General features: G+C 40.8%; 1 protein-coding gene across 11 annotated transcripts in view; it reads right to left on the bottom strand.

Annotated features, from left to right (window-relative positions):
- TNRC6B (trinucleotide repeat containing adaptor 6B) overlaps positions 1-26,887 on the bottom strand; it is a 239,739-nt gene that overhangs the window by 61,596 nt on the left and 151,256 nt on the right. For 10 of the 11 annotated variants that reach the window (XM_078076651.1, XM_078076652.1, XM_078076653.1 and 7 more), the window contains one exon: positions 3,520-3,607. In XM_078076651.1, coding sequence (XP_077932777.1) covers positions 3,520-3,607 — 88 coding nt within the window. Of the gene's footprint in view, positions 1-3,519; positions 3,608-3,763; positions 3,800-26,887 lie in introns of those variants that run through there. The other variant, XM_078076657.1, reaches the window with a different exon arrangement.

Genomic DNA, 26,887 nt, shown 5'->3' with positions numbered 1-26,887 from the left:
TCATGCATGATTTTTGACTCCCTTTTCCCAAATGTTAATCTTCTAAAGCATTTTTTTTTTAATTTAATTATTTATTTGACAGAGACACAGTGAGAGAAGGTACACAAACAGGGGGAGTGGGAGAGGAAGAAGCAGGCTTCCCACAGATGCGGGGCTCCATCCCAGGACCCCAGGATCATGACCTGAGCCAAAGGCAGATGCTTAATGACTGAGCCACCCAGGCGCCCCTAAGGCATTTTTAATGGTTCTCTGACTTTGTAATAGAAAAGATGATGTTTGGTTATTTGTGGCTGATAATCATACCAAGCTACCGCTACGGGTGCTCATGAAAACATGCTCGTCGTCTTTGGAGTGTATGTCCCATAGCTAACCAACCCGCTTTGCAGGGGATTCCAGCACACTAATGCCCGACACTGAATCTGAATTAAATGCCCTAGTTGTATGACCTCCTGGAGTGTTCCTTACATTCTTGCATTAAAAGGCAAGCTAATTCTACTCTATTGAATTTGTAGTAGACAGTGCTTCAAAATGAATGTGTTTCCCTGTACTGTTACAGAGCTCAAGTCTACCGTGCGATTTTTGTAAAACACCATTTAACCAAGAATGAACTGATCTGTATCCACACACCAATTCCTTAAAGCAATTTAAATTTTATAACATTATAAATATTTCTTACAATGCCATTTTGAAGATCAGTTATACAGGAAGTCAATCAATGCCTTCCCCAGCTGTAAGCGACAAACCCAAATAATGTCAAATGTGTCTTACAATGTGGGTTCTGTTAAAAGAGCTGTCCTCCAGACGGTGAAAAGCTGGATGATCAAAGCATATGTTCTGCCAACACTGAACAATGATCCTTTAGCAGCATCAGCTTAATGAATGTGAATGGAATCCTTCCTTGACACCTTTCTCATGAATGGAAATCTAACACAGTTTACTCAGTGATGGCTCTAGAAAGAGCAAACTGCTCATGAGAAAAGCTCAAGTTTAATGTCTGTGTGGAAATAACTTGATTTAGCTTTAAATAAAAGTCCATTCTTCAAGAAAATTACATTGCCAGCACTCATTCTTAACCACTGATCTATTAAACAGTTTCTGAGTGACTCTTATGTACCAGGCACTGCCCTAACTTCCCAGAAATACAAATATGAGTAAAACCTTGAGAAATTTACAGTCAGTCTAATGGGAAGACATACACAAAGAGATGATTTTAAAGCAATAGGGTAAGCAGCGAGAAGGATGTGGAAGCACCGTAAATGGTGCTGACTGACTGAATGAATGAATGACCGCATAATAGAACCTCTGGCACATTCTCTACAATTCTTTGCATCATAGCACATTTTATGCCTCCTCGTTGAGGCGCTGTCTCTACAATAAGGTTGGAAGCCACTAAGACAATCACATGGTAAGCTTTGTGCTCTTCCTTAAAACTGCTAAATCAGAACTTAATTCTGGAATTACACAACGGTTCGGTATGATACAACAATATCCAAGACCATGTGTTGGCCTGGATCCTGCGTCAGCCAATCTAGAACATTTCTGAACAAAAATGATTGGATTTTATTGTTCATAAGTAACCATTTGAAATTTTATTTATGGTGATTTTCTTCTTTGCCGTAACTTCTGAACCAGTTCTTAATGCAGATGCTAATACACAGGGGACATTGTCCAGCTGTATAAACAACATTCGCTGCATAAATCTCAAATCTGCTCTTGAATAAACCCACACCATCTTGTATTTTAAATCATTTTTCTATTAGTGGGATCCACAATGAAAGTTTCCAGATGCATATTTTATCAATCACTTCCAGATACTGATTATTTTCCAGCTGAGAAACATTATTACTTATGTGAAGAATGAAGACAGACCACAGACTGCCTAAAACAATCACTCGACTTGCTATCTTCTTGTTACCAGCCTTTGCTCAAGTTCACCAGTGTCCTGCCTATTAACCATTCATTCCCACAGACTGCAAAATCCCATTTTTATACCAATTTAGTGGATGAAATGTGAATGCCCTAAAGGAAAGAAAGCCTTCACTGTGATTCATTCTCCGTCACTCCAGGTGGAAGGTCACTATGTGGAGGGGCAATGCCCTGACACCCTCCAGCTGGTGGACCTGCTTATCACAACCTCAATATGTGGAATGGGGCTGTCTCTCCAAAGGCAAGTATGAAAAAAGCCTCTGGGTTGTTATCTGACATCTTTATTCAGACTCTTTACTGACATTTTAGACAATTCTAACAAGCTCAGATTAGAAGCAACACGTTACAAGCAGGTACCCTGACAGCATGAGGATGCGATGGTAAGCACACCACTATTAACAGAAACAAACACAATTAAAAGCAGACAAAACCTTAATGAACATGTACAGCAGTCTATTATATTATAGTACCAAACAATAACGAATATTACTTCTAATTAAGTCATGAAGAAAAGATAAAATTGTATTTTGTATGTTTAACGTGGCAGGGTCATATGCAATCCAATTCAGAAAATATTTCCGTATCATTTTTTCACCTGGCGCTCATAAATGATCTATTTCAAAAATTCAGAAAACTGACTTAAGGGAATATACGTTACATCCAATAATGCTGGGAAAACTTGTGGTGTCCCGTTATATAACCCTGCACTGGCTTGTGTCTGATTGCCTGCCTTGAGTCTGTTCTAAATCTAGAGTTCCCTCTGAACCTTGTAACAGTTTCTACCTCCCTAAACTTATAACCTGGCACTGTAGCAGGGACCCTCAAGCCTGCCTCACAGCGACGGCCAGCTTCCCAAGTGTGCTCGGCAGTGGTAACAAGAACTGGAGGCAAATCACTTTACCTCCCAAAAAGGCATCAAAACACCCCTGCTGAGCCAGAGCCCAAGTCCGGCAATGCTGAAGAATGGCAAAGTGGGGGAAATAAGATCAGACCAGAGCAGGGGCAGGGGGGCACACACTGAAGGAGAGGGGGCGGGGCCTCTGATCTCTGCTCAGTCAGTGCTGAGGTCAAGCATGTCAATTAAGACTTGCCAGTTGACAGAGGTGAGGCCTGTGTCTTTTTTCTTTTAGCATCTCTTCTTCCCTAAGCAAGTGACTCAAAGCCATGGAATATTATCTCCCCCAAAGCTCTAAGCAGATTCTTACAAATGACAGTGCTGTAGAAGGACCAAAAGGAGAACATTGGGGTGAACTTAACAAAAGCCTTGAAAAGTTATTTTATAAGCTGACCTAAGAAAATGGAGATTAATTATGATACAAATAAGAAAATTCAGCAAGAATTTAAGTGCTGGGGACTCTCTTGCCTTTCTCAATATTGTTTACTGCTGTTCTCATTAAATCGGCGGCAGCATTCCTGAATATCTACTTTATGAAAACAAATGTAGGTCTTCAACTTTCTCCCACTTTCAGATCTTAAAACTTTCAAGTAAGCTAAGTAAGCAGCACTACTGAGCTGTCAGGTACCCAACCCAAGGCAGTTATTTATTCTAGATGCTTGGTGGATGTCAAGACAGACTTAAGTGATTAAACCCACCTTCTGAGTGGCTTCTTTTTTCTTTTTATCCTCTTTCTTCCTTTTCTTGTCTTCCATTAACTGTTCTTCCCTTTCTTGCTCCTTCTCTCTGTTAAAGTAATATCACACCAGAAGGTTAACATCTATATTCACAGTCTATTTGTGTAGCAAATGAAATGCTTGTAGATGGTGTGCAAACATTCCATCTCTGTGACTGAGAAGAACCTGGTATTTTACTTAAACTGAGAGGATGCATAAAACTCACCACATTTAGTTATCCCCATATTTTGGTTTGTTACTCCTTTTACAAAATAGGACCGTTTGGTTTCGAAGAAGCCCATTAAAGTGAGCTTTAAAATATCTTCCTAAAAGAAAAAACACACACACACTCAGGAAAAACCCTGATTTGAATATATGACAACATCTGGTTGGCTTCTGGGGATATTCCTGGAATCCATGGATTTATAGAACACTCAGTACCTAGCCTTAAAAACACAAGTAGAAAACACATAAAACATACAGCATTAATAATGTCAAAGAAAAATTTTTTGATAGGCAATATTCCTCACAAATAATACAGAATATATTAATTTAATCATGACACGCAGATATTTATCACAATTTAGGTATCTTCCCATGACATCTCCAGCGTGGTTAACATAAAACTCTATGTTCTATATTTCATATTTTTCTTCTACATTATTTTTTTTTTTAAGATTTTATTTATTTATTTGACAGAGAGAGACACAGCGAGAGAGGGAATACAAGCAGGTGGAATGGGAGAGGGAGAAGCAGGCTTCCCGCGGAGCAGGGAGTCCGATGTGGGGCTCGATCCCAGGACCCTGGGATCATGACCTGAGCCGAAGGCAGATGCTTAACGACTGAGCCACCCAGGCGCCCCTCTTCTACATTATTAATACTGTACATTTTACATGTTTTCTACTTGTGTTTTTAAGGCAGGTATCAAGCATCCTATAAATCCATGTATTCCTTACTGAATGAGTTCACAGCTGCATCTTTCTGGACACCTGAATTAAGACAACCAGGTTTTGCTCTCCTCAATGAGAGCAAAAATGACAGACAATACTAAACATTCTAGTTGAAGAAATGTGCTGAATCTTAAGAAATTAAGATAATGTAATTAATGCCTCACATCTAAAAAGAATGTGATATTTATTCTCATATATTATGTAACATATTCTAATATATATTCGAATATAACGTATATAGAAAGCTGCCAACTTTCACTCTCTATGTATCAAATGGGAAAAACCCACTGCAAAACTACTGCTGTTGCTTCAAAGCTCAAGGCAGGAAACCCAGATGCCACACTTTCTGAATTGCAGAGCTAGAAGGAGATTTAGAGATCTAGTGCCTCGTTCCCCCAAAGTACTGAACAGATACTTGTGATTTTAGGTGATCAACACACTAAACTCATGGCTTCACAGATACCATCTAGAAAAATGCTAAGTTAAAAGTCAGACACATTAAAGAAAAACATGAAGTAAATGTTTGCTGACGTGGCAAAAGTCACAAAGACAGTTCCTGAAGACTCAAGTCTGGGGAGTGGTAACGATTCAACCTGTACAAAGAACTGAGGATCAACACTGAAGCTGGCTCTCATGACTAGGTAATGCTTTATTTCTAGGAAACGAGAACGAAACAACAACAAAAAATAGGTGTTCTACCTACATGTCAAGCTTTCTGTGGTTCTACCCATATTCACAAATATTGGCCTTTTTCCTTCTGTGCCTCTGGCATAAATATACAAAAGCCTGATGTGCACAATTCACACCCCAAAGGTAAGTTCAATGAAAACTTTACAAATACCATCAAGGAAGAGATTTTATTGTAATTCCCTTAGGTTGAATGCTGGAATTCTTTGGAATCAGATTATGTGTCCCTCAGTCTCAGTGTGATGCTCTTGGTGAAAATCCACCTGCAGCAATTCACTACTTTAAGAACATGGCTTTATGAAAATTGGCAAGATGGATGTTGACCATCTAAGGCAGGCTGGTCAGAGATCCTGTTGTATTAGGCTCCCAGAGCCTCTTGCTTCCTCTGGGATTCCTCATGACCCAGTTACTGTAACTCAGTTCCGGTATTTTAAAGTGCAATGGACTACTGAGAAAGAGCAACACAGTCTGAAAATCTGTTTAAATATTCAATGCTTTAAAGAGCAGTGAGTTGCAATTTCTTTCTATAGCTTAAGTTTATTTTAAAAACGCAATGTAAAAAAAAAAGCAAAGTAAGTCTTAAATGAAACACATTCTTAAAAACAACTAATCTTTTCAAGTATTTTTTCCTATAAACAGGTAATTCAGGGAAAGGGACTGAAATTCATGTTCACTACAAGCAGATTTATTTCCAAAATAAATATTTTTCAAAGCTTTCCAGGAGACAGGCTGTGCTTTCACCCTGATCTTTTACTGCTTATATTGGTAGAATTGAGTTTTCTCTTTGGATTTCACTTCCTTAGGAAGAATTTATTTTCCCAAAACAAACCTGACTTAAAAACCTGCCATTTACTTAATAATGAATCAAAAAGTACAAAGTTCACCTTTTTCCTCATTCAGTTGTGCTCTATCCTGGCTGCACATCAGCATCATCGGGGAGCTTTAAAATATCCCCATGCTGAGCCAGAACCCAAGAGGGCAAAGAGGGCATCCATGAAGGGAAGGTTACATACAGGGGAACTGATCAATCAATAAATATATTAATGATGATGACAACCAGGTTTCTCACTGTTGAAAAGGTAGTTATCAAAATGGAAAGGGAAAAGCTCAAAAGAGTCCTGTGGAGTTGGATCAGAATTAGTTCTTGGCATCAACTCATGGTTTTTAACATATAGAGACAGACATAACAATAAACATAGCTGTGATTTTTGTGAGCCCACACGTGCATATATTCCTTCATGTATGCAAACACACACACACACAGACACACAGACACACTCAAACACTCACTCACTCACCTAGCTCTATTACTGAAAGGGCTTGGGAACAAGCAACACCCAGATAGCAATGAACACACCTAGTACCCAGACTGTGGCTTCTAAATACCATTCTGAAAAAGAACTAGAGTTCTGGGGCGCCTGGGTGGCTCAGTTGGTTAAGCGACTGCCTTCGGCTAGGGTCATGATCCTGGAGTCCCTGGATTGAGTCCCGCATCAGGCTCCCTACTCGGCAGGGAGTCTGCTTCTCCCTCTGACCCTCCCCACTCTCATGTGCTCTCGCTCTCTCTCTCATTCTCTCTGTCTCAAATAAATAAACAAAATCTTCAAAAAAAAAAAAAAAGAACTAGAGTTCTTTTTTAAAAGAGCTAATTTGGGGGGGCGCCTGGGTAGCTCAGTGGTTGAGTGTCTGCCTTTGGCTTAGGTCATGATCCCAGGGTCCTGGGATCGAGCTCCGCATCAGGCTCCCTGTTCAGCAGGAGGCCTGCTTCTCCCTCTCCCACTCCCCCTGCTTGTGCTCTCTCTCTTGCTTTGTCTCTCTCTGTCAAATAAATAAAAAATAAATAAAAATAAAAGAGCTAATTTAGGGCTAGGGCAAAGGAAGTACAAAATGAGTGTGGAATGCTCGTTGCCAAGAAGCAAGGAAATGTTCAACGAATGATGGGGCGTGTCAAATGGTTGCAGAGACCAATTTGAAGGGGTTCCTACAAGTTAAATCTGGGACAGTATGCACATAAAAATAATGATGGTAAGAAATCATAAGCCATCGTATAAAATAGGAAAACATGAGTCCATACAGATAGAAATAAGTAAATGAGTAATTAGAAGTGAAAGAAATGGAATATTCACAGTTTTAAGGTACCTCCCCATATAAATAATTATTAATTAGAAAGGAGAAAAGAATAAGTGTACACACACACACACACACACACAAAGAATAAGTACACAGAGGACAAGCCTGGCAGACACCACCTTAATCAAGTAAAACACATGAACATCATCATAATGGGATAAATTGAAATTGTGAGTTGCTTGATTAGATGCTCTGAGAACACAGAATCTCTTCTATGATATTCCTCTCAAATATGTATAACCTGAATATTATCATGAGGAAATGTCAGAGAACCTCAAATTGAGAGGCATTTTACCAAATAATGGGTCTGCAATCTTCAAAAGTTTCAGGATCACTGAACCTCAAGGAAACAGAATGAGATTAACAAGACAAAATAACCAAATGCTAAATGTGATTCTTTTGCCGTAAAGGCCATTACTGGGCTAAGCGTCAAACCCTGTGTAGGGGCTGAAGATTAAATGGTAGCAATGTATCAGTGGGTTTGTTTGGTTTTTTTTTTTTTTTTGATAGTTGTATTGTGGTTATATAGGAGAATGTTCTTGATTTTTAGAAATACACTAAAGTACAGAGGAAAGGGATGCAGGTGATGGGACACTGGGACAGCAATTTATTCTTAAGTGATTCAGGAAAAGTGTTGTTGCTGTTTTCATCACACTTGCAACTTTTCTTTAAGTTCAAGATTGTTTCAAAATAAAACAAAATTTAAAAAATCAACAAAACCATTATTGGGGTAGCACCCCAAATCAACTACACAGGAATCTCTGGGGAGAGAACCACTGCTCTAAGTTCTTGTGTTTAAGCCTACATTTTTTTTTTTTTTTTAAAGATTTTATTTATTTATTTGAGAGAGAGAATGAGAGACAGAAAGCATGAGAGGGAGGAGGGTCAGAGGGAGAAGCAGACTCCCGCTGAGCAGGGAGCCCGATGCGGGACCCGATCCCGGAACTCCAGGATCATGACCCGAGCCGAAGGCAGTCGCTTAACCAACTGAGCCACCCAGGCGCCCTAAGCCTACATTTTAAAAGGTATTTACACCTCAAAAATCAAAGCTTCAATCCAGCAATCAAATACAAGTGCCAGGTGACTAGTTGGGTCCCACTTAACAATCAACTGCTTCTAACTCTGAAAGCAGAAGAAATCATTCACATTCTCCCCCATCTCTAACTACACAGCCAGATATAAGTGCAAATACTATAATCTAGAATAAATCTAGAATACTAAAAAGCCAAAACTATTTGTAAGAATGTCTAAGGTTGAAAAAAATACAAGTGTTTTCTTGTTTCTTTTTTTTAATAACCATTAACTGAAAGAAGTAGAAGTAACTATTTTTTGAGAAAGGCAGTACTTGAATAAAGGGGAAAATATCCAATATTCACCTGAGCTGAGGCAGAGTACACTGAAGAGCAATAGTGCTAAGATTCCTAAAAAACCCACCACATTACACATTCAAAGGCTCCAAGTGTCTAAGACCACACAGGGCAAGTTAAGAGCTGTGCCATCTGGACACCTCCCTAGAACTCACACTCAAAATCATTCACAGTACAGTTCTAACTTCCATATTTTTCCTCATCCGTTCTACATATCTGACAGAAAAACTCTCCTCCATTTTGTGGCCCAATCACACCTTACCCTGTTGTCAAGTATTGGCTCAATATCCATCTACTTCAACTCCAAGTCATAGGAAACGTGCCTTCCTCTGGACACCCCACCCCACTGCCCCGGCTTGTCGTCTGGCCCCCGAGGTGTTGGTGGCTATCCGTCACGGGCAGCATCAGACCCATGAAAGGACTTCTCTGCAGCATGGCGGCTTTGAACAGGGAGGGCTCTGGGAAACAGAGATTGGTTTGAGGCGCATCTGTGTTTCACCTCTCCTCTTCCAGGATGCCCAGGAATGGTTCCGTTCTTTTAACAGACATTTACAGGTGCCTAACTTGAGCTGGCACTTTCCTAAGCACTGGGGATAGAGCAGAAATAAAACCAAGCCCCAACTCTCGGAGGAGGAAGGGCGCTTATATTCCAGTGGGGGAGACAGGCAACAAACAAACAAGATATACAACAAAACTCTGTATAAAATACACACTTCAGGTGGCAACAAGTGCCCCCACCCCCGAGAAGACAGGGTGGGGTAAGCTGATGGAGATGGCAGACAGGGAAGAGAGCATCTTACATGTGATGGTTAGAAAAGGCCTCTCTGATCAGGTGGCCTAAGAATCCCACTGAAGCAAGGGATTACGTGGATATCTGGGAGACAGCATTACGACATGGTGTGTCTGAGGAACAACAAGGAGGCCGGAGCAGAGGGAGGAAGGGAGAAAGTGGTGGGTGAGGTCAGAGATGTAGCAGGGGCTCTCCTTAGAATGACTGCAGTTTTCAAATTAACTGGGACCTATCTTCTCACAACTGAATAATGACCACCACTTCCAAATCTCTTGTTCTCACCTTTAATCAAAAAGCCCACCTCTCCTCTCAGGTGTCAACATTTCTAGAGCTGCGGCTTCTGGCCTCAGGTGGCTGGCATGCCTCCCTCAAAGCGCCCATCACACTGCAGAAAAGTGAGCTGAGTATGTTTGCATTCGCTACCTATGAAGTCTCTGAATGCAGGGGAGCTGACCTTACTCTTCTTATGCACCCAGCCAAAAAAAAAAAAAAAACCAAAAAACTAGGGACACATCAGGCCCTCCATGCAAATGTTACCAAAATGCATGATTACAGAGTAAGGGAAATTTTTCTATCTCTCTGAGGAACATGTGTTCCAAAGAAAAGCCACCAAACAACCAATGAAATCATTTCCCATACACTGAGTTACTACTGTGTGCCAGGTACTAGGGGTACAACAGTGGGTGAAAGACAGGCCCTACCCTCAGGAAGCTGACATTCCAGATGGGAGACAAGCACACAATGCCAGGGAATCATTACAAATGCCAGGGAGAAAATAAAGCTGGGAAAGGGGCTATAGAGGACCAAGAGAGAAAGGATGAGTGGGCTACTTTATACAAAATGTTCACCGAAGGCCTGAGGCAGAGACCTAAAGGAAGAAAACTATCTGGAGGGGAGTGACCCACCAGGCAGAGTAAGTAGAAGGGCCCTGAGATGGGAAAGTGCATAGTGTGAGTTTGGGGCTCTATTCATTTTGGGGGGTGGGGGCGAATCCCCCCCTCCTCCTCCTTCACCCTCTCCTCACAGCAAACACCTCCACACACCCATCAGAGTCCTCTGAGCTTATATGTAATAGCCCTCACTCACACCAAAAGAACGGGACACCTATTTCGTTAAAGCTTCCCTGCTACCTCACTCATTACTTCTCTTCCTCTCTGTAAGTGCCCGCTTGATGCCAAGCACTGTGCTAGAGGCTGAAATTCAGCAGCAAACAAAATGCAGTGCTGCTTGCCTTCCCAGGCCTCTCAGTTTAACTTCTTCAAATAGCTGCATCTCCCTCCCCTTAAACCCAGACAACATTGTTAGGGTAGGAACCTGTGTTCTTCATGCTCTGCCCTCCATGTTTGGTAAACTTTGGGGTACTCTGAAGTACCAGAACTTTGAGCATGTGAATTCATGGCCTCTGATAATCCAGGTAAGAGACCGACTTCTTTCCACCAACTAGAATCTCCTATCTCATCTTTTTTTCCACAACTAAAATCATGACCAATGGTTCCTGAACTCATGTGCCCAAGCCCATCATGCTTCAAACATCAAATAGAGGCAGGGTTGACAATTTCATACTTGGAAGCAGTAACCACCAAGATGCTGACTGGAGTGAAAAGATTTTAAGAACCTCAATTCAGATAAACAGCCAGGGCTCATCTTGACAGGAAAATGTCGAAATAAAGAGCATCTTCTTTTTTTTTATGGTCTGGATAACTGCCCATCAAATAGCATCAAAACCTATTCCTGGGGTGCCTGGGTGGTTCAGTTGGTTAAATGTCCAACTCTTGGTTTCAGCTCAGGTCATAATCTCGTGGTTGTGGGACTGAGCCCCGGGTCGGTCTCTGTGCTGGGCATGGAGCCTGCTTAGGGCCCTCTCTTCCCCTCCCCCCCTTTCTCTCTCTCTCTCAAATAAATAAATCTAAACACACACACACACACACACACACACAAAACACGTATCCCTGATGCTCTGTGGTAAGTGTGGTAGCAGTTCATTATCAACTCCACACAACTGAGGCAGACAGATGGGAACAGATACAACACATCCACCCAACACGTGAAACATGCCAGAAGCAAACCAATACTGTAAAAAAAAAACCCAACTCTTAATACATCAACAACTTGGATAAGTCTCCAGGGAATTATGCTAAGTGACAAAAGACAACCCCAAAGGTTACATACTGTATGATTCCATTTACATAATATTTCTGGAATGACCATGGTTGTCAGGGGCTGCACGGGGCGTGAGGCAGAGCAACACGCGTGTGGTTACACTAGTGATCCTGTGGTAATGGAACTGTTCTGTTACCTTCCCAGTGGTGGTGAATACGTGTGGCAACTAAAGTTACAGACAACTAAACACAATATACACAAATAGGTACAAGTAAAACGGGGGGCTCTCAGTAAGATCGGTGAGTTCTATCACTGTTAATACCTCGGTTGTGATACTGTCATACAGATCTGCAAGAAACTACTGATCAGGGGAAACCGGATAGAGGGCACATGGAATCTCTTTCTTACAACTGTATGTGAGCCTACAATTATTCAATTAAAATTTTAATTTAAAAAAGCTTCAACACTGACTCATCTGTTTAAAATTTTTTCCAAAGACTTCTATTTTAAACCATTTTTAAGTAGTTCTTTATGAAAGTCATGTAAGAGTCAAAAGGAATTTTAGAAATTATTTAGTCCTGGCATTCCCAGAAATTCATTCCCAAAAATATTCTAGAATTTACAATTCACTCTAACATGCTCAAATTGTTATAGTTTATCAATCAAGGTTCCTGGTCTTGAGTACATTAGATACATGATAAATATGATACCACAGGGGTATTTAAAATCTTCCTCTACCACGTAAGTCATCATACGATTCTTTTACTGAGAATTTTAGTGATAACATAGTAATATATGCTATTGTTTGACTCTGTGGTGGATATGTGCAACAGCTCAGTCAACACCAATTCCAAGCTACCTCAGGCCTATTTCCCTCAGAACTAGGGACTGAGATGTGATTTATGTTCTGCCAATAAGGTATGCCTGTGTATGACTTTAGAAGGGAACAGACAGGGTACGGGGCACAGATCTTCTCAGGAAGCAGAATCCACACCTGTAATAACGGTTTCCTGAATGTGCAGGAAGAGGAAAATGCCCCCGTGGGGCCCTCCCCAGTTCCGACACTGGTTCCCAAGGATCAGCGAGATAGTGTCACCACTGAATAAACCCCTCGGCACCTGTGAGAGTGAATTCTGTGGTCTGCACATTAAGAGCTCTAACACAGATTTGGATGGAGCTTTTCCAAAGCACGTCTAATATAGGTGGCTTGTACATTTATTTCCTTAAAAGACAAATGGTTATCTTGGCAATTTATAAAACATTAAGTAAATAACTAGACCCCAAACCATTAACAACCATAACCAATTAAGGATTAATGATACCACATGTGTATCTGGGGTGAAAAAAATTAACCAAAGAAGTGCCATGAAAAGAGTCAAGCAAAGTGCTCCACGTATCCATTTAGAGTGTTTTAATTAAAAATGCACACAAAAAGAAAGCATGTTGGAATATATCCATTCAGGCAGAGGAAATTACATACTAGGGTACTCCAGATATCTGTATTAGATCTATTCTTAACATTTTTTTCATTTGCTAGTTCTGACTGAGAGAATTTAATGGGATGCTAATGTAATTTGCACATGATATTAAATTAGTAGACAAAAACCAAACAGCACTGAGGCATAAAAATCATTCTAGCACTGAGTGGCTCATGGGAAGAAAATGGTAACATTAAACCTAGAAAAATTAAGGTAAATGCATTTTTCATTCAGAGGGATGAATGCCTTCAAATGCATCGTGTGACACGCGATTGGCAATTCTTTTGTATCTCAGGAACAAAATTTAACACAGCTCCTTCTACGTATGGGTATATGAAGTTATATAAAGCAATGTTTCTCAAACTTTAATGGGAATCTCATTAAAATGCAGATTCTTATTTAGTAGGTGTGGGTTGTACACTACAAATCTCCATTTCTAACAAGCTGCTGGTCCCTGGACCTGACTTTGAATAGCATAAGTACAATGCACTTGGTTGTTTCTTTCCAAGAAAATATGGAATTATAGTCATTTCTCCAAGAATAAATATAACCTCACTACTATCAAAAACTTATGCCTTGTTATTCCCATCTGTGTTTCAGTGCCAAATTACAGCATAATCTTTACAAAGTTATATTAAAATGCAATTAAACAACTCATGGAGTACCAAATATGTACGGAACTCCACTGAAATGACATTGGGAATCACTAGGGCCAAAACCATACATGCAAGGGAAAAAAAAGTCTGGATGAGAGCAAATCTAAGGTGTCAGTAGTTAAAGAGTGCCCATCAACTGCATGCAGATTTCAGAGATGTCAAGCAGGTAGATAATGTGAGTTTCGGAATCAGTGAAATACAGAAGGAAGATTTTTGCACACCTCGGTTCTGACTCTAAGCTCACAAATTTCCCACTTTCTGTACTTTGAGACACATATAAGGAATAGGCTTATTTAGAATTACTCAAACTACATAAAGATAAAATATTTAAAAGAACTTGCTTTCACTTTCAGAAATTCCACGTGGCAAAAGTTGTAACCAATGAGCCTAAGGAATATCTAATTTGAAACCACTCTTCTTTCACCTTATATATATACTCTTGCTAGGCGACCCAGCAATCTTGAACAAAGGAAACTCCTGGCCTTCTGTTTTTGTTTTTTTAAAGATTTTATTAGAGAGAGCACGTGTGCACAAGTGCGGGAAGGCGAGAGGGAGAAGCAGACTCCCCGCTGAGCGCAGAGCCGGACACAAGAGGTTCAATCCCAGGAGCCTGAGATCATGACCTGAGCCGAAGTCAGATGCTTCACCGAATGAGCTCCCCAGGCGCTCCCTCTCTCCTGACCTTCTATTCGATCTTAGTCCAGCTGTGCAACAAGTGCTTTACATTTCTTTGGAAATGGTCTCCTTGCAGCTTCTGCCCACTGGTCCTAAGCCCTTCCTTCCCAGGCTGCACAGAGCAAGTCTTCTAGGCCTTGTAGCCACCCATCATGCATCCCCAAGGCATTCCCAGTTCCTTCCAACACTGCTTGTGTGGTCTGGCTTTCTACCCCCTCACACTGGGGTCATTATCCCCTAAAACATGTTCCAGTTTGTCTACACTCATCCAATTATAGGGCAAGGCAGCACGAGAGCAGGCCTTGCCACTTCCTCGTCCCAGAAAATATACTACTGCCAGTACTGTCAAAGAGCCTGTGTGCCTTCTCGGAAATCACATCTTCCTGAATTACAACCATCTAACACCCCTATTTTTCACAGTACTGCAAAGTCACATCTCCACAACTGAGTGCGGCATCTTACATGTATCTCTATTAGTGCCCCCTGTGCCAGACTGTCGGCCTAGGCCTGCTGCCCCCTAGTCTTCCCTGCATTGCAGGGAAAGGTCTGGAACTACATTTCTCAGAAGCCCAATCTCCATTTGTTCTAGGTTAGATGGGCTGAAGCGAGGCACGCCCATGGGAGATTTGGAAGACAGAAGTCAATATGCTCTGAAAACAGCTGCAAGCAGACACATAGGCAGTAAGAGACCAGACTTTCCACTCTTACAGCAGCTTCCAGATGAGTTAAAGCCACAGTGGAGCAGCACACAGCTGAGATCACTGATTTCCTGGGAACCTGGCACTCTAATTTCATCAACAATAACAATGGCCCCCTGCCCTGAATTCCACCCCACCCAGACTTTCTAATGGTTGTGAAAGTCTTTTAATTCCCTATAATTAAAGTGTTTCCTTGGAATATACAGTGGATTCTAGCAAAAAAGGGGGGGTGGTATTAGAATTAATAAATGAGTTTAGCAAGGTTTTAGGACACAGGATCTCTATATAAAATTAATTGTATTTCTATACACTAGCAACAATCAGAAATTGAAATTTTAACAAATCCTATTTAGAGTAGCATCAAAACTTATGAAATACTTAGGGATAAATCTGACAAAAAGTTTGCAATCCCCACACACTGAAAACTATAAAATATAAAACACTGCTGAGAGAAAAATTTAAAAACCTAAGTAGGTGAAGAGGTGTACCATATTCATGGATTAGAAGACTCTATACTGTTAAGATGTTGATCCACCCAAAATTAATTTATGGATTTGACACAATCCCTATCAAAATCCCAGAAGGTGTTTGTTTTTTTTTTTAATAGAAATTACAAGCTCCTTTTAAAATTTCATAAGGACCCAGAAGAGCCAACAACTTTTAAAAGAGTGAAGCTGGAGGACTTACACAACCTGACACCCAGACCTGTTAAAAAGATAGAGTAATCGGGGTGCCTGGCTGGCACTGCCGCTGGTGTATGCAACTCTTGATTTCGGGGTTGTAAGTTTGAGCCCCATGTTAGGTGTAGAGATTACTTGAAAATAAAATCTAAAAAAAAAAAAAAAAAGAATAATCAAGATGGTGGTGTACTGGCATCAAGCTAAACAAAAAATTCACTAGGATAGGACAGATTCCAAAAATAAATGAACAGAGATATGGAAGAATGATTTTCTTTTTTTAAAAAGATTTTACTTATTTGACAGAGAGAGACAGCGAGAGAAGGAACACAAGCAGCGGGAGTGGGAGAGGGAGAAGCAGGCTTCCTGCTCAGCAGGAGCTGGGATCATGACCTGAGCCGAAGGCAAATGCTTAATGACTGAGCCACCAGGCGCCCCAGGACGAATGATTTTCAAAAAAAAAAGGTGCAAAAGCAAGTCAGTGGAGAAAGGATAGACTTTCTAACAAATTACAGTGGAACAACTGAACATATTAAAAACAACAACAACAACAAATGAACTTCAATCCATATCTTGCATTATATATAAAAATTAACTCAAAATGAGTAATAGACCTAAATATAGAACCCTAAACTAAAAGAAAATGTAGGAAAGAAAATTTTTGTGATGACCCTGGGTTAGGCAAATTATTTCTTAGGTACAGCAACAAAAGTAAAATCCATAAAAGAAAAAATTGATAAATTTCAGTCAAAATTAAGAACTTCTTCCTCTTCAGAAGATGCTGTTAAGAAAATGGAAAGAGCTGCATACTGGGAGAGAGTATCTGCAAATCACTCATCTGATAAAGAACTGACATCCATCTATATTCCACATATATAAAGAACTCTCAAAACTCAGTAATAAGAAACAACCCAATTTTTAAAACAGGCAAAAGATTTGAACAGACACTTTACCAAAGAAAATATACAGATAGCAAATAAGCACATGAGAAGATGCTCAACATCATCAGTCATTAAGAAAAAACAAACTAAAGCCACGATGAGATGCTACCACATGCATACTTATTAGAACATCCAAAATTAAAAAGACTGACCTTATCAAGTTTTAGCAACTGGAACTCTCTCATGGTGAGAATCTAAAATGGTACAATCATTTTGGAAAACAGTTTGGCAGTTTTCTACAATGTTAAACATAAACCTACCATACAACCCAGCCATTCCACGCCTGGGTATTTACCCTAGAGAAAAGAAAGCATACATCCAACACAAGGACTTTGTAAATGAATATTTTGTAATAGCTGAAAAGTATAAACTACTCAACTGTGCATCAGTAGGCGAATGGATAAACTATGGTAGAGCATGCCATGAAAGACTATTCAGAATGAACTACTGATACACATGACATGGATAAACCTCAAAATTACAATCAGTGAAAAAAGCCAAACAAGAAGTACTGTATGTTCCATTTGTATAAAATTCTAAAAAAACAAAACAAAACAAAAAACAAACAAAAACAAACCAAAACCAAAAACAAAATACAAAAAACCTGAAAACTAATCTATAGTTATCTATAGACATGAAGTAGATCAGTGGTTACTTAGGGGTTGGGGAGAGGCAGAAAAGGATAGCAAGGAGTATTGACAAATGGGCACAAAGGGACTTTGGGGAATAAAGGATACATTCGTTAGCTTTTGTATACATAGTTCAAAATTTAATGTATATTGAACGCTTCAAATATGAGCAGTTTTATTATATGTCAATTATACCTCAATAAGGGGCTATAATAACAATTAAAAAGAGAGGTGCCTGGGTGGCACAGCCAGTTGAGTGTCCAACTTTTGATTTCGGCTCAAGTCATGATCTCGGGGGTCATGGGATGGAGCCCCGCATCGGGCTCCTGGTCCAACTCCTCGCACAGCAGGGAGGCTGCTGGAGATTCTCTCTCTCCCTCTCCCTCTGCTCCTCCCCCTGCTCTCTCAAATAAATAAGTAAAATCTTTAAAAAATTTTTAAAAAGAAATAAAAAAGCAAAAAAGAAAAGAAAGGGGAGAAAAAAATCTTTCCTGTATGGAATACCTTGAATGGCCTCTGTTTTCCTGACAGAGCCCTGGATGGTATACCAGTCTGAGATCTCTTTAGCAGTTGAAATTTCACCCAGGCTGTACACACTATTCCCTAAAACAGTAAATCTTTAAATTGGGAGCTTCTGCATGGATAACATTCCTACGATAGGTATAAAGTTTCATTTTTAAATGCAATGAAACCTCCTATAAAAGAAATCTTAGTAAGTCAATGTCTGAATTTTTAGATCTTTACATTTCATTTAACATTCTGGATCACTATAAACTACCAGCATCAAAGTTTCATTCAATTGCTAACACCTGATGGTGTGTTCGTGTTGTAACTGAGTCAAATCTGCTAATTTTTTAGCCATTCTTGTGGTTTTGTTTGCCTTAAACTTAGCTTCTTGAAGCTCAAAGGACTCCTTAGATTTTAATGTGCTAATTTGGTGAATAAATCTTTATTAACAACATTTTACTCCTGAAAGCACTTTCCCATACACTCCAATTAGTATGCCAGGCTCCTAAAGACAGCCTGAAATTAACAGTCGCTTTACAAAAATCCCACCAGGCGAAGGGGCAACACCATGATGAGGGCTATACCACATACTCTAATATTTATATCCTGGAACCACTAAAAACCAGGTTTAAATCTTAAGGGCCAGACAAACCCACAAACACCAGACAGGCACTCTACCCTTGGCGTTCAACAACAAAGAAAGTGAAAAGAAATGAAGAGTCTAAGCCAGGGCTTTGCAAAGAACTATCCACTACAGAATAGTGATGACAAAGGGTTCCTCAGCAGAAAAGAAAAGAGGTTTCTCAATCAGAATCCACAGTTGTGAGGCACATGTTTTTCGAACTGACAACTTATTAACAGTATAGTAGGGCTGTGTTCACAAACATTTAGGGGCTTTTGTTTTTATGTTGTTTTTTCCCCTTCTCTGCCTGCCTCCATGCACGGTCCAACACAATTATTACATTGAAAGAATAATAACTGACCTTTGAAATCAGTAAGATTGTTAGCAACTCAACCAAAATTACAGTAAGTCGACACTCTATTAAAAGGCAGTTTTACAGGCATTAGAGTGTGACATATGACTGCAAGAGTATGTGGTATCCAGACGCATCAAGGACCAACTCAGGGGTTAGAACATCAAAATGCCTGACGTGCTCTACACGTGTCCATCCACACCGGGGCCTCATCTTTGAAGATGCTGACGTGGAAGCCTCAGTCTGAGGCTCAGATCCCTGTGTGCACACTCCCAATGGAGATGGTATAGCAGGTCCTGGAAGGTGCTGGGAGGTTTGTTGCCCACGAAAACAGGGGAAGGGAGTTGGACAGTGTGTGCCCTCAACTGGGAGCCATTATCCTCAGGCTTTAGACCCTCCTTTCTCACTGACCACGCTACTTTTTCTCTCACGGTTATACCGTACACACAAGAAACGTGGCTAAATGAAAATCTTTAGAAGCATTGCTCAAATTTAAGGACTAAAAAGAGAATCCAAAAGATAAGACAACTGGCTCTCCTCTGACCACGTCTAGGGCTGATGTACATGCGGTATCGTGTTCACAAGGTCGGAGGGGCATTAGGGGTGTTGTCATAAGGCAGGCCCTACAAGGAAGGTGATTGTTACACACGTTTCTAGACCTCTGCCTTAAGAAAAAATCAGCATTTTATGTCAGGAATTAAATGGAAGTGATACGGACTTTCCTAAGAGATCACGCAATACTATCTGCTGCAAACAGCGAGGGAGACCGGCAGTGCGTAAGCTTCCTGATTATACGGCATTACTACCATTTTATTAAGTTTGTGCCTGTTACTCTAATTCTGGAAATCCTCTGAGAAAGGGTGCTATTTGTGACACTTATCTTGGTATTGAAAAAATTAGCAGAGAAGGAAATCAACTCTGAATTCAGGATTCCACAGGTGACAGTCGTACCCTACTTCTCAATGCTCTTAATTTGTGCTCTATTTTCAGAATAGTAAAAATGGAAAGTCATGTTCTTGGGTGCCAGCAGTTGTCATTTAAATTTAGCAAGCTGAAAGATAATAACTGAATTACCTTGAGGAAAATGTATATTTATGAAAGATAAGCATGTTTAATGTTAATAAGTAACCAACTACAGAGTAAAGCTAACTCATGAACTTACATGACCCAATTCTTTAACTAAAATTATACACCAGTGCAAAAATGATTCAAAATTTAAAATACGATTTATAAATAGCCTTTTGATAACAACTAACCCAACAATGACCCGTGTTTAACTCTTCAGAATCAAATATAGGATGCCTAATTCCATTTAAGATGATATTCAAGTGTCTGTATACAGTTTTGTACCTAATTTCTACGTAAGTAACCTGAGGGAAATTTTTAGAAAATTATCTATCTACCACCGCAATCTTTAATAGATAATCTCAGTAACAGCTATGTGTAAATATCATGTTTTTCTGAGAGAATACTTAAATTTCTCTTAAGGTATCAAGATCTTTCTTTCCCTTGTAGTTAAGAACTATATTTTTCTATATAATCTGAGTCTAGAGATTCTCTGAACTAATGCATGCAGTATTTCTGTACTCCTCTTCTGTGCTTTAAGACCTCCAATTTCCAACAACTTCTTCAAAGTTCTTTTGACTCCACCTCCCACAATTCCTTATCAAGCACGGTAAATGACAACAAGCGGAGCGCCTTCTACGAAGGTTGCCTAGTAGAACAAAGCACAGACTAAGTCTGGCAGCTTTAAGATCAACTGTGTGTATCTTGAGTCTCCGACACTAATGGCAGGAACTTGGGCAAATTATCTGGCCTCTACGTCAGTTTTTGTATCTATAAAATGGGGGTGTGCTACCTATCTTAAAGAGCAGCTATGCTGGTTAGAGAACATGGATGGAAAGCACCTCACAATACCCAGCCCATGGGCTGCTATCGTTGCCACTGCTTTTGCACTGCTGTCCTCCTCTTTCTCCTGCACATCAAGCAGCTGCGATGCATGAAGCACCAGAGAAGGGCTATGGGTAATACAAAGAGGTATGAGACACACATCATTTCTGAGAAGAGGCTCAGGAACCACCATGACTCTCCCTATAAAATTAGATCCATACCTCACACCTTAAATGAAAATAAAGTCCAGATGGAGAAAAGATTTAAATGTAAAGGAAGGAGGGAAAGAAGAAAACAACTAAAGCACTTGAAGAAACTGGCTAATTTTTCTTTTCATAATTAGAGAGAACAAAGACTTTCTTTTTTTTTTTAATTTTATTTTTAAGTAATCTCCATACCCAACGTGGGGCTCAAACTCACAACTCAAGAATCATATGCTCTACCAATTGAACAAGCCAGGCACCCCCAAAGACTTTCTAACTAGGATACATACTCAAAATCCATAAACAATTGCTATATTTGTATAAAATGCAGATTGTAAAAGTAATTGCTGTATCTCTATAAGATACAGCTATATAAAAACTCTATTTTATTTTTTTTAAAGATTTTATTTATTCATTTGAGAGAGAGAATGAGATAGAGAGAGCATGAGAGGGAGGAGGGTCAGAGGGAGAAGTAGACTCTCTGCTGAGCAGGGAGCCCGATGTGGGATTCGATCCTGGGACTCCAGGATCATGACCTGAGCTGAAGGCAGTCACTTAACCAACCGAGCTACCCAGGCGCCCTATATAAAAACTTTAAAACAATTATTATGATAAACCTACCAGTAACAAATCAGTATTTGTTGAGAAAAAGAGATTAGTAACTTATATCACAAAAAGCTAGGTTCCATAATATATAAAGAGCTTCTACAAATCAATAAGGAAAAGACCAACAATCCAATTGAAAAGTGGGTTAAGGAAATGAACAGTTCACAGAGGAGGAGATAAAAAGTTCTAAACATATGAAAAGATGATCTACTGCATTCCCTACAAGGGAATAGCATATTAAAACTATATGAGATACCACTTTTCACTTACCAAACCATCAAAGACAAAATTTAGTAAAAACACAGTGCCATCAAAGGGCTCAGGGAAAAAGGCATTCACATATATTGCTGGTGAGAATATAAACTGGTACAATCCCATAGAGAACCATTTGACAGTAACCTATCAAAACTGAAGTGTACAGTTTTTTGGTTTTGTTTTGTTTTTTACAGAGAGAGAGAGAGCGAGAGCAGGAACACAAGCAGGGGGAGTGGGAGAGGGAGAAGCAGGCTTCCCGCTGAGCAGGGAGCTCAATGCGGGACTCGATCCCAGGACAGTGAGACCATGACCTGAGCCGAAGGCAGATGCCCAACGACTGAGCCACGCAGATGCCCCAAAGTGTACATAGTTTTTGACCCAGCTATCTTACTTCTAGGAACATATCACAGGAAAATAATTACACATGAGGGAAACTGTTTATGTAAAGGATATTTGTTGCAACATGTTTGTAATGGCAAAAGATTGGAAACAGTCCATCAATTAGGAGATTGGTTAAATAAATTACAGCTTATCCACACAAGCTTATATAATTGCACATATAAAAGGAAGTTTTTTATGTACTAATGAAAATAGATCTTCAAGATACATCATTAAATTTAAAAAGCAAGATGCAAAGACGTGTACTTTATGCTACTGTATGTGTAAGAAAAAGGGGGGCTTATATGTAATTCTTTGTGTATTAATAGAGACTCCCCGGAAAGAAACATAAAAAATGAATAATACTGCTATGTCTGAGGTGGAAAAGCTGGGCAGTTTTAAGACAATTGTATACTCTTTTTGACCAGATAAATTCAGTTTTAAAAAAGATAATACAGCAGATGTTATCAACAGGGGAAATGGTAAAGGATATACAAGATTATTTCTTACAACCTTTTTTCTTTTTTTATTTAAATTCCAGTTAGTTAACATACAGTTTGGTATTAGTTTCAGGCGTACAACACAGTGACTCAACACTTTCATACATCACCTGGTGTTCATCATGACAAGTACCCTCCTTGATCACCATCACTATTTCACCCATCCCCCCACCCCCCTCCCCTCCGATGAACTCAGTTTGTTCTCTATAGTTAAAAGTCTCTTTCTTGGTTTGCCTTTTTCCTTTTTTTTTTTTTAAGATTTATTTATTTGAGAGAGAGAGAGAAAAAGCAAGTGAGGCAAGAAGGAGAGGGAGAGAAATCCTCAAGCAGACTCCCTGCTGAGCACAGAGCCCTACAAAGGGCTCTATCCAAGGACCCTGAGATCATGACCTGAGCTGAAACCAAGAGTAGGATGCTTAACTGACTGAGTCACCCAGGCTCCCTTTTTCCCTTTTTTTAGCATGTTATTTTTACAACTGCATGTGAATCTACAATCATTTCAAAATAAAAAGGTTAAGTTAAAAAAAAAAACAACCAATAATCGGGGCACCTGGCTGGCTTGGATGGTGGAGCATGCGACTCTTGATCTCAGGGTTGTGAGTTCGAGCCCCACATTAGGTGTGGAGATTACTTAAAAATAAAATCTTTAGGGACGCCTGGGTGGCTCAGTCGTTAAGCGTCTGCCTTTGGCTAAGGTCATGATCCCAGGGTCCTGGGATCGAGCCCCACGCTTCTCCCTCTCCCACTGCCTCTCACCCTGCTTGTGCACGCGTGCGCACTCTCTCTCTGTCAAATAAGTAAATAAATAAAATCTTTAAAAAAATAAAATAAAATCTTAAAAAAAAAACCCTGCAATAATCTATTTTATTTGAATAAAAAATATGAAATGGATCTGGAAGTCAAATGTGTGGTCAAGGCAGCGATGCTATCCTGAGTTCAGAAGATCACACTGTTAGGTGTCACCCCAGGAGCTCTGATTCCTCCATGAGAACCCTCATTCCCCAGACAACCCCATTCCTCTCTACTCCTCTGGCTCATGTGCTCCCACACCTGGAATGCAAATCCCTTCTTTTTCTTTTGGTTCTAATCAAGGCCTTCAAATAGCCAAGAAATTTCCCCTGGGTCAGCTCCCGATTCCCTCTACACTTTTTTTTTTTTTTTAAGATTTTATTTATTTATTTGAGAGAGAGAATGAGAGAGAGAGAGAGTTCCTAGAACATGAGAGGGGGGAGGGTCAGAGGGAGAAGCAGACTCCCTGCTGAGCAGGGAGGCTGATGCGGGACTCGATCCCGGGACTCCAGGATCACGACCTGAGCCGAAGGCAGTCGCTTAACCAACTGAGCCACCCAGGCACACCCCTCTACACCTCTTTCTTATTGCTGACACCTCCGTGTTGTGTGTGGTGGCACAGAAGGAACCACATATGAATATGCAGGCTGCCCAGATCAGCCACAGGAGTAGAACAAAATCCTCAGAAACAAGCTACAAATGGACAACTAAGAGGTTTCAGGGACTCTCTAGTTTTACCTCTGCAGGGGGCTATGAGATGGCGTGAAGAAAGAATATAAGAGAGGTGGTCAGGGGAGACTCCAAAGAGTAAGAATTTGTTTTCTCCACTTCTCCTGGGGCTGAAAGTGTCTGGATTATTAGATATGAGTCATCCTGCCTCCTGGCTACACCTTAAAATGGGAAAAGAGATGGATGGGCCAGGACACCTTAATTTCAGGACACTAGCCATTGAAATCCTTCCACTAAATCACCCCTTATATGGACTCCATGCTCACCAAGCAACACACAGGACACCTAGAGGAAGGACAATTTTGGGGAGAATATCCATTAGAGCAAGGGGCAGCAGGAAAGTAGACAGGAGGAGTCAATAAACAGGGTAAGAATTTAGCCAAAATCTTCACTTAATTATACTATCTCCAAGAGAAAACTAGCAACAAGTTTGCATTTATGGTGGCTCAGTCAGTTAAGCATCTGCCTTCGGCTCAGGTCATGATCCCGGGCTCCTGGGATCGAGTCCCGCATTGGGCTCCCTGCTCAGCAGGGAGCCTGCTTCTCCCTCTACCCCTTCCCCTGCTCGTGATCTGTCTTTCGGATAAATAAAATCTTTTAAAAAAATAAAAATAAAACAAGTTTGCATTTATAGATTTCCTGAGCACTCAACGGGTATAGGAATATGGCTCCTGAGACCTTGGCTGGACTCTGGAGACCTGACTTAGGAACATAGGTAAGAACTACTGTCAAGTAATTCATACACCTAAAAGAAGGAAACAAGTGCCCTGAACAAAAGGAAACTACATGCTGTGGTGTGTCACAGGGAATGGTGGAAGACTTAGAATCTTCTGGAACACAAGACAGGTGTCAACAGAACAGGGTGGGGGGGGGTGCATGAGGTGGGAAGGGCAGGAAACGGGACGCTTTAGAAGGATGCCGCCATCATCGGGAAACCTAAAGCTTCCCAGAAACAGCCAGGCCTTTTTGCTAAAAGCATATCTGGTGGGGCTTCTGAGTTAAAATTTACAGTTCGCTTTCCCCTCCATGCCCGCCTTGGCTTTACCTTTTTCATTCATTTTATTTGACGTGCTCCGGGCCTTTACCAAATTAGACCAACGAGTCCAGTCTTGAAAAGCTAACAACTGCTCTCCAAACATACCAATTTACCTTTTCCTAAAACAAAGCCTTTAAAAGGGAAGGGAAAGTGAAGAAAGAGAGCATGTTCACGATGCCTGCCAATTCTTTTGGCCAACTTGGGGTTTCCGCAATTAAGCTTTGCACTGTTGTACGTGCATCTTTTGTTTAAAAAAAAAAAAAAAGATGAAAGGAGAAGGGACATGAAACACTGAGCATCACAACTAAGCCTTAAAGGTGCTGTAACCAAAAGGTAAAAAAAATTTCCAGGAAGATGAAATGATTTAAGTGAACACTTGAACAATAAGTTGTGTGCACACATATTCACAAAACTATTCACTGCCTCCAGCAGGGTAGATTCAAAGAGTCTCTCCCTCCCTCTTCTAAGTCACTCTAAAGCTGACAGTGTGATAAAGGCTTCCCAGTAGGTGGGGGTGAGGAGGGAAGGGGGCTCAAACCTCACCCCTCCCTCAAAGGAAGAGAAACCACATCTGAACGCATACCCGCTGGCGTACTCTCAATCTTCGCCCCTGGTCATACTCAGGATTCTGGCTTCGGCTCCAGGACCCCTGTGGCCTGTCCACAGCTATCAAGAGTTTGGGCATCCTTCAACAAGGATTCCTCACTACACATTCCATCACCCCCAAGTAGCCAGTATAGAGAGGCAAAGGTCAGGAGGTCAGAGCATTCAAGCTCGGGCATGTTAGATGCCCTACTGAGGCAGCTTCTCAATGCCATCCGTTGTAAGCTGTATCACAATTGGTGCTAATCAAGTTCCTAAGTTTACAGTTGATTTTTTAAAAATAAAAGGTCTCCCTCTGTAATAAAATGTATTTTTCCCCCTGCATTTACGTAGTGTCCCCCATAGGACATGCCTTATTCTGGGGACTCAGCATACAGGACAAAAAGACAGAAATGGTACTTACACTCCAGTAAGGGAAACAACCAGTAAAGCAGCAGACCAACAAGTAGTATGATTGCAGTTGTGATCAGTACTGTGAAGAAAATTAAGTAGATAGGGTAATGAGACAGGGCAGAGAATGGGCTCTTTTGGAAAAGGAGAAGGAAGGCTTCTTAGGAGGTGACATGTGAGGCCTGAATGGTAAAAAAAAAAAAAAAAAGCCATGGAGGGTGTGGGGGGAGCGATCTAGGGAGGGGCAAGAACCAGTCTGAAAGGCACAGTGAGAAGGTCTGTGTGGCCACTCTTGACACTCATGTACTCAGCCCAAGTCTGCAGGGTGAATGGCAGAAGAGGAGGGGCTGCTAGTGGTGGGAAGAGTCCGTGGACAATGCCTGAACAACACAAACCTGCCACCATGTCTGGGGTTCTTCCTGTCCTCCCACCACAAAGCACCTCCAGCCTTCCGTCCACATTCCCAAGCCTGGTCCTCTGCTTAGTTATCCCCACCTCCAGAAATGCCCTTCTTGCTCTCACGTCCCCTCCTCTCCAGCTGCAGTTTCCCAGTTCAAGTCTCACCTCCTCCTCCCCCTTCCCGTTAGATCCAATGGAAGGACTCCTGAGGGCCCAGAGCACTTAGTCATTTTTGTAAGCAAATACTGACTGTCCTACTAAGTGCCAGGCATTATCCTTGCCCTGGGGATATGGAGGTGATCTAGGCACAGGC

The sequence above is a fragment of the Halichoerus grypus genome, chromosome 6, assembly GCF_964656455.1.
Source record: "Halichoerus grypus chromosome 6, mHalGry1.hap1.1, whole genome shotgun sequence".
In the NCBI taxonomy this organism is placed as follows: Eukaryota; Metazoa; Chordata; class Mammalia; order Carnivora; family Phocidae; genus Halichoerus; species Halichoerus grypus.
Note: the sequence above shows the minus strand (reverse complement) of the source record. Positions and strands in the feature narration are given on the sequence as shown.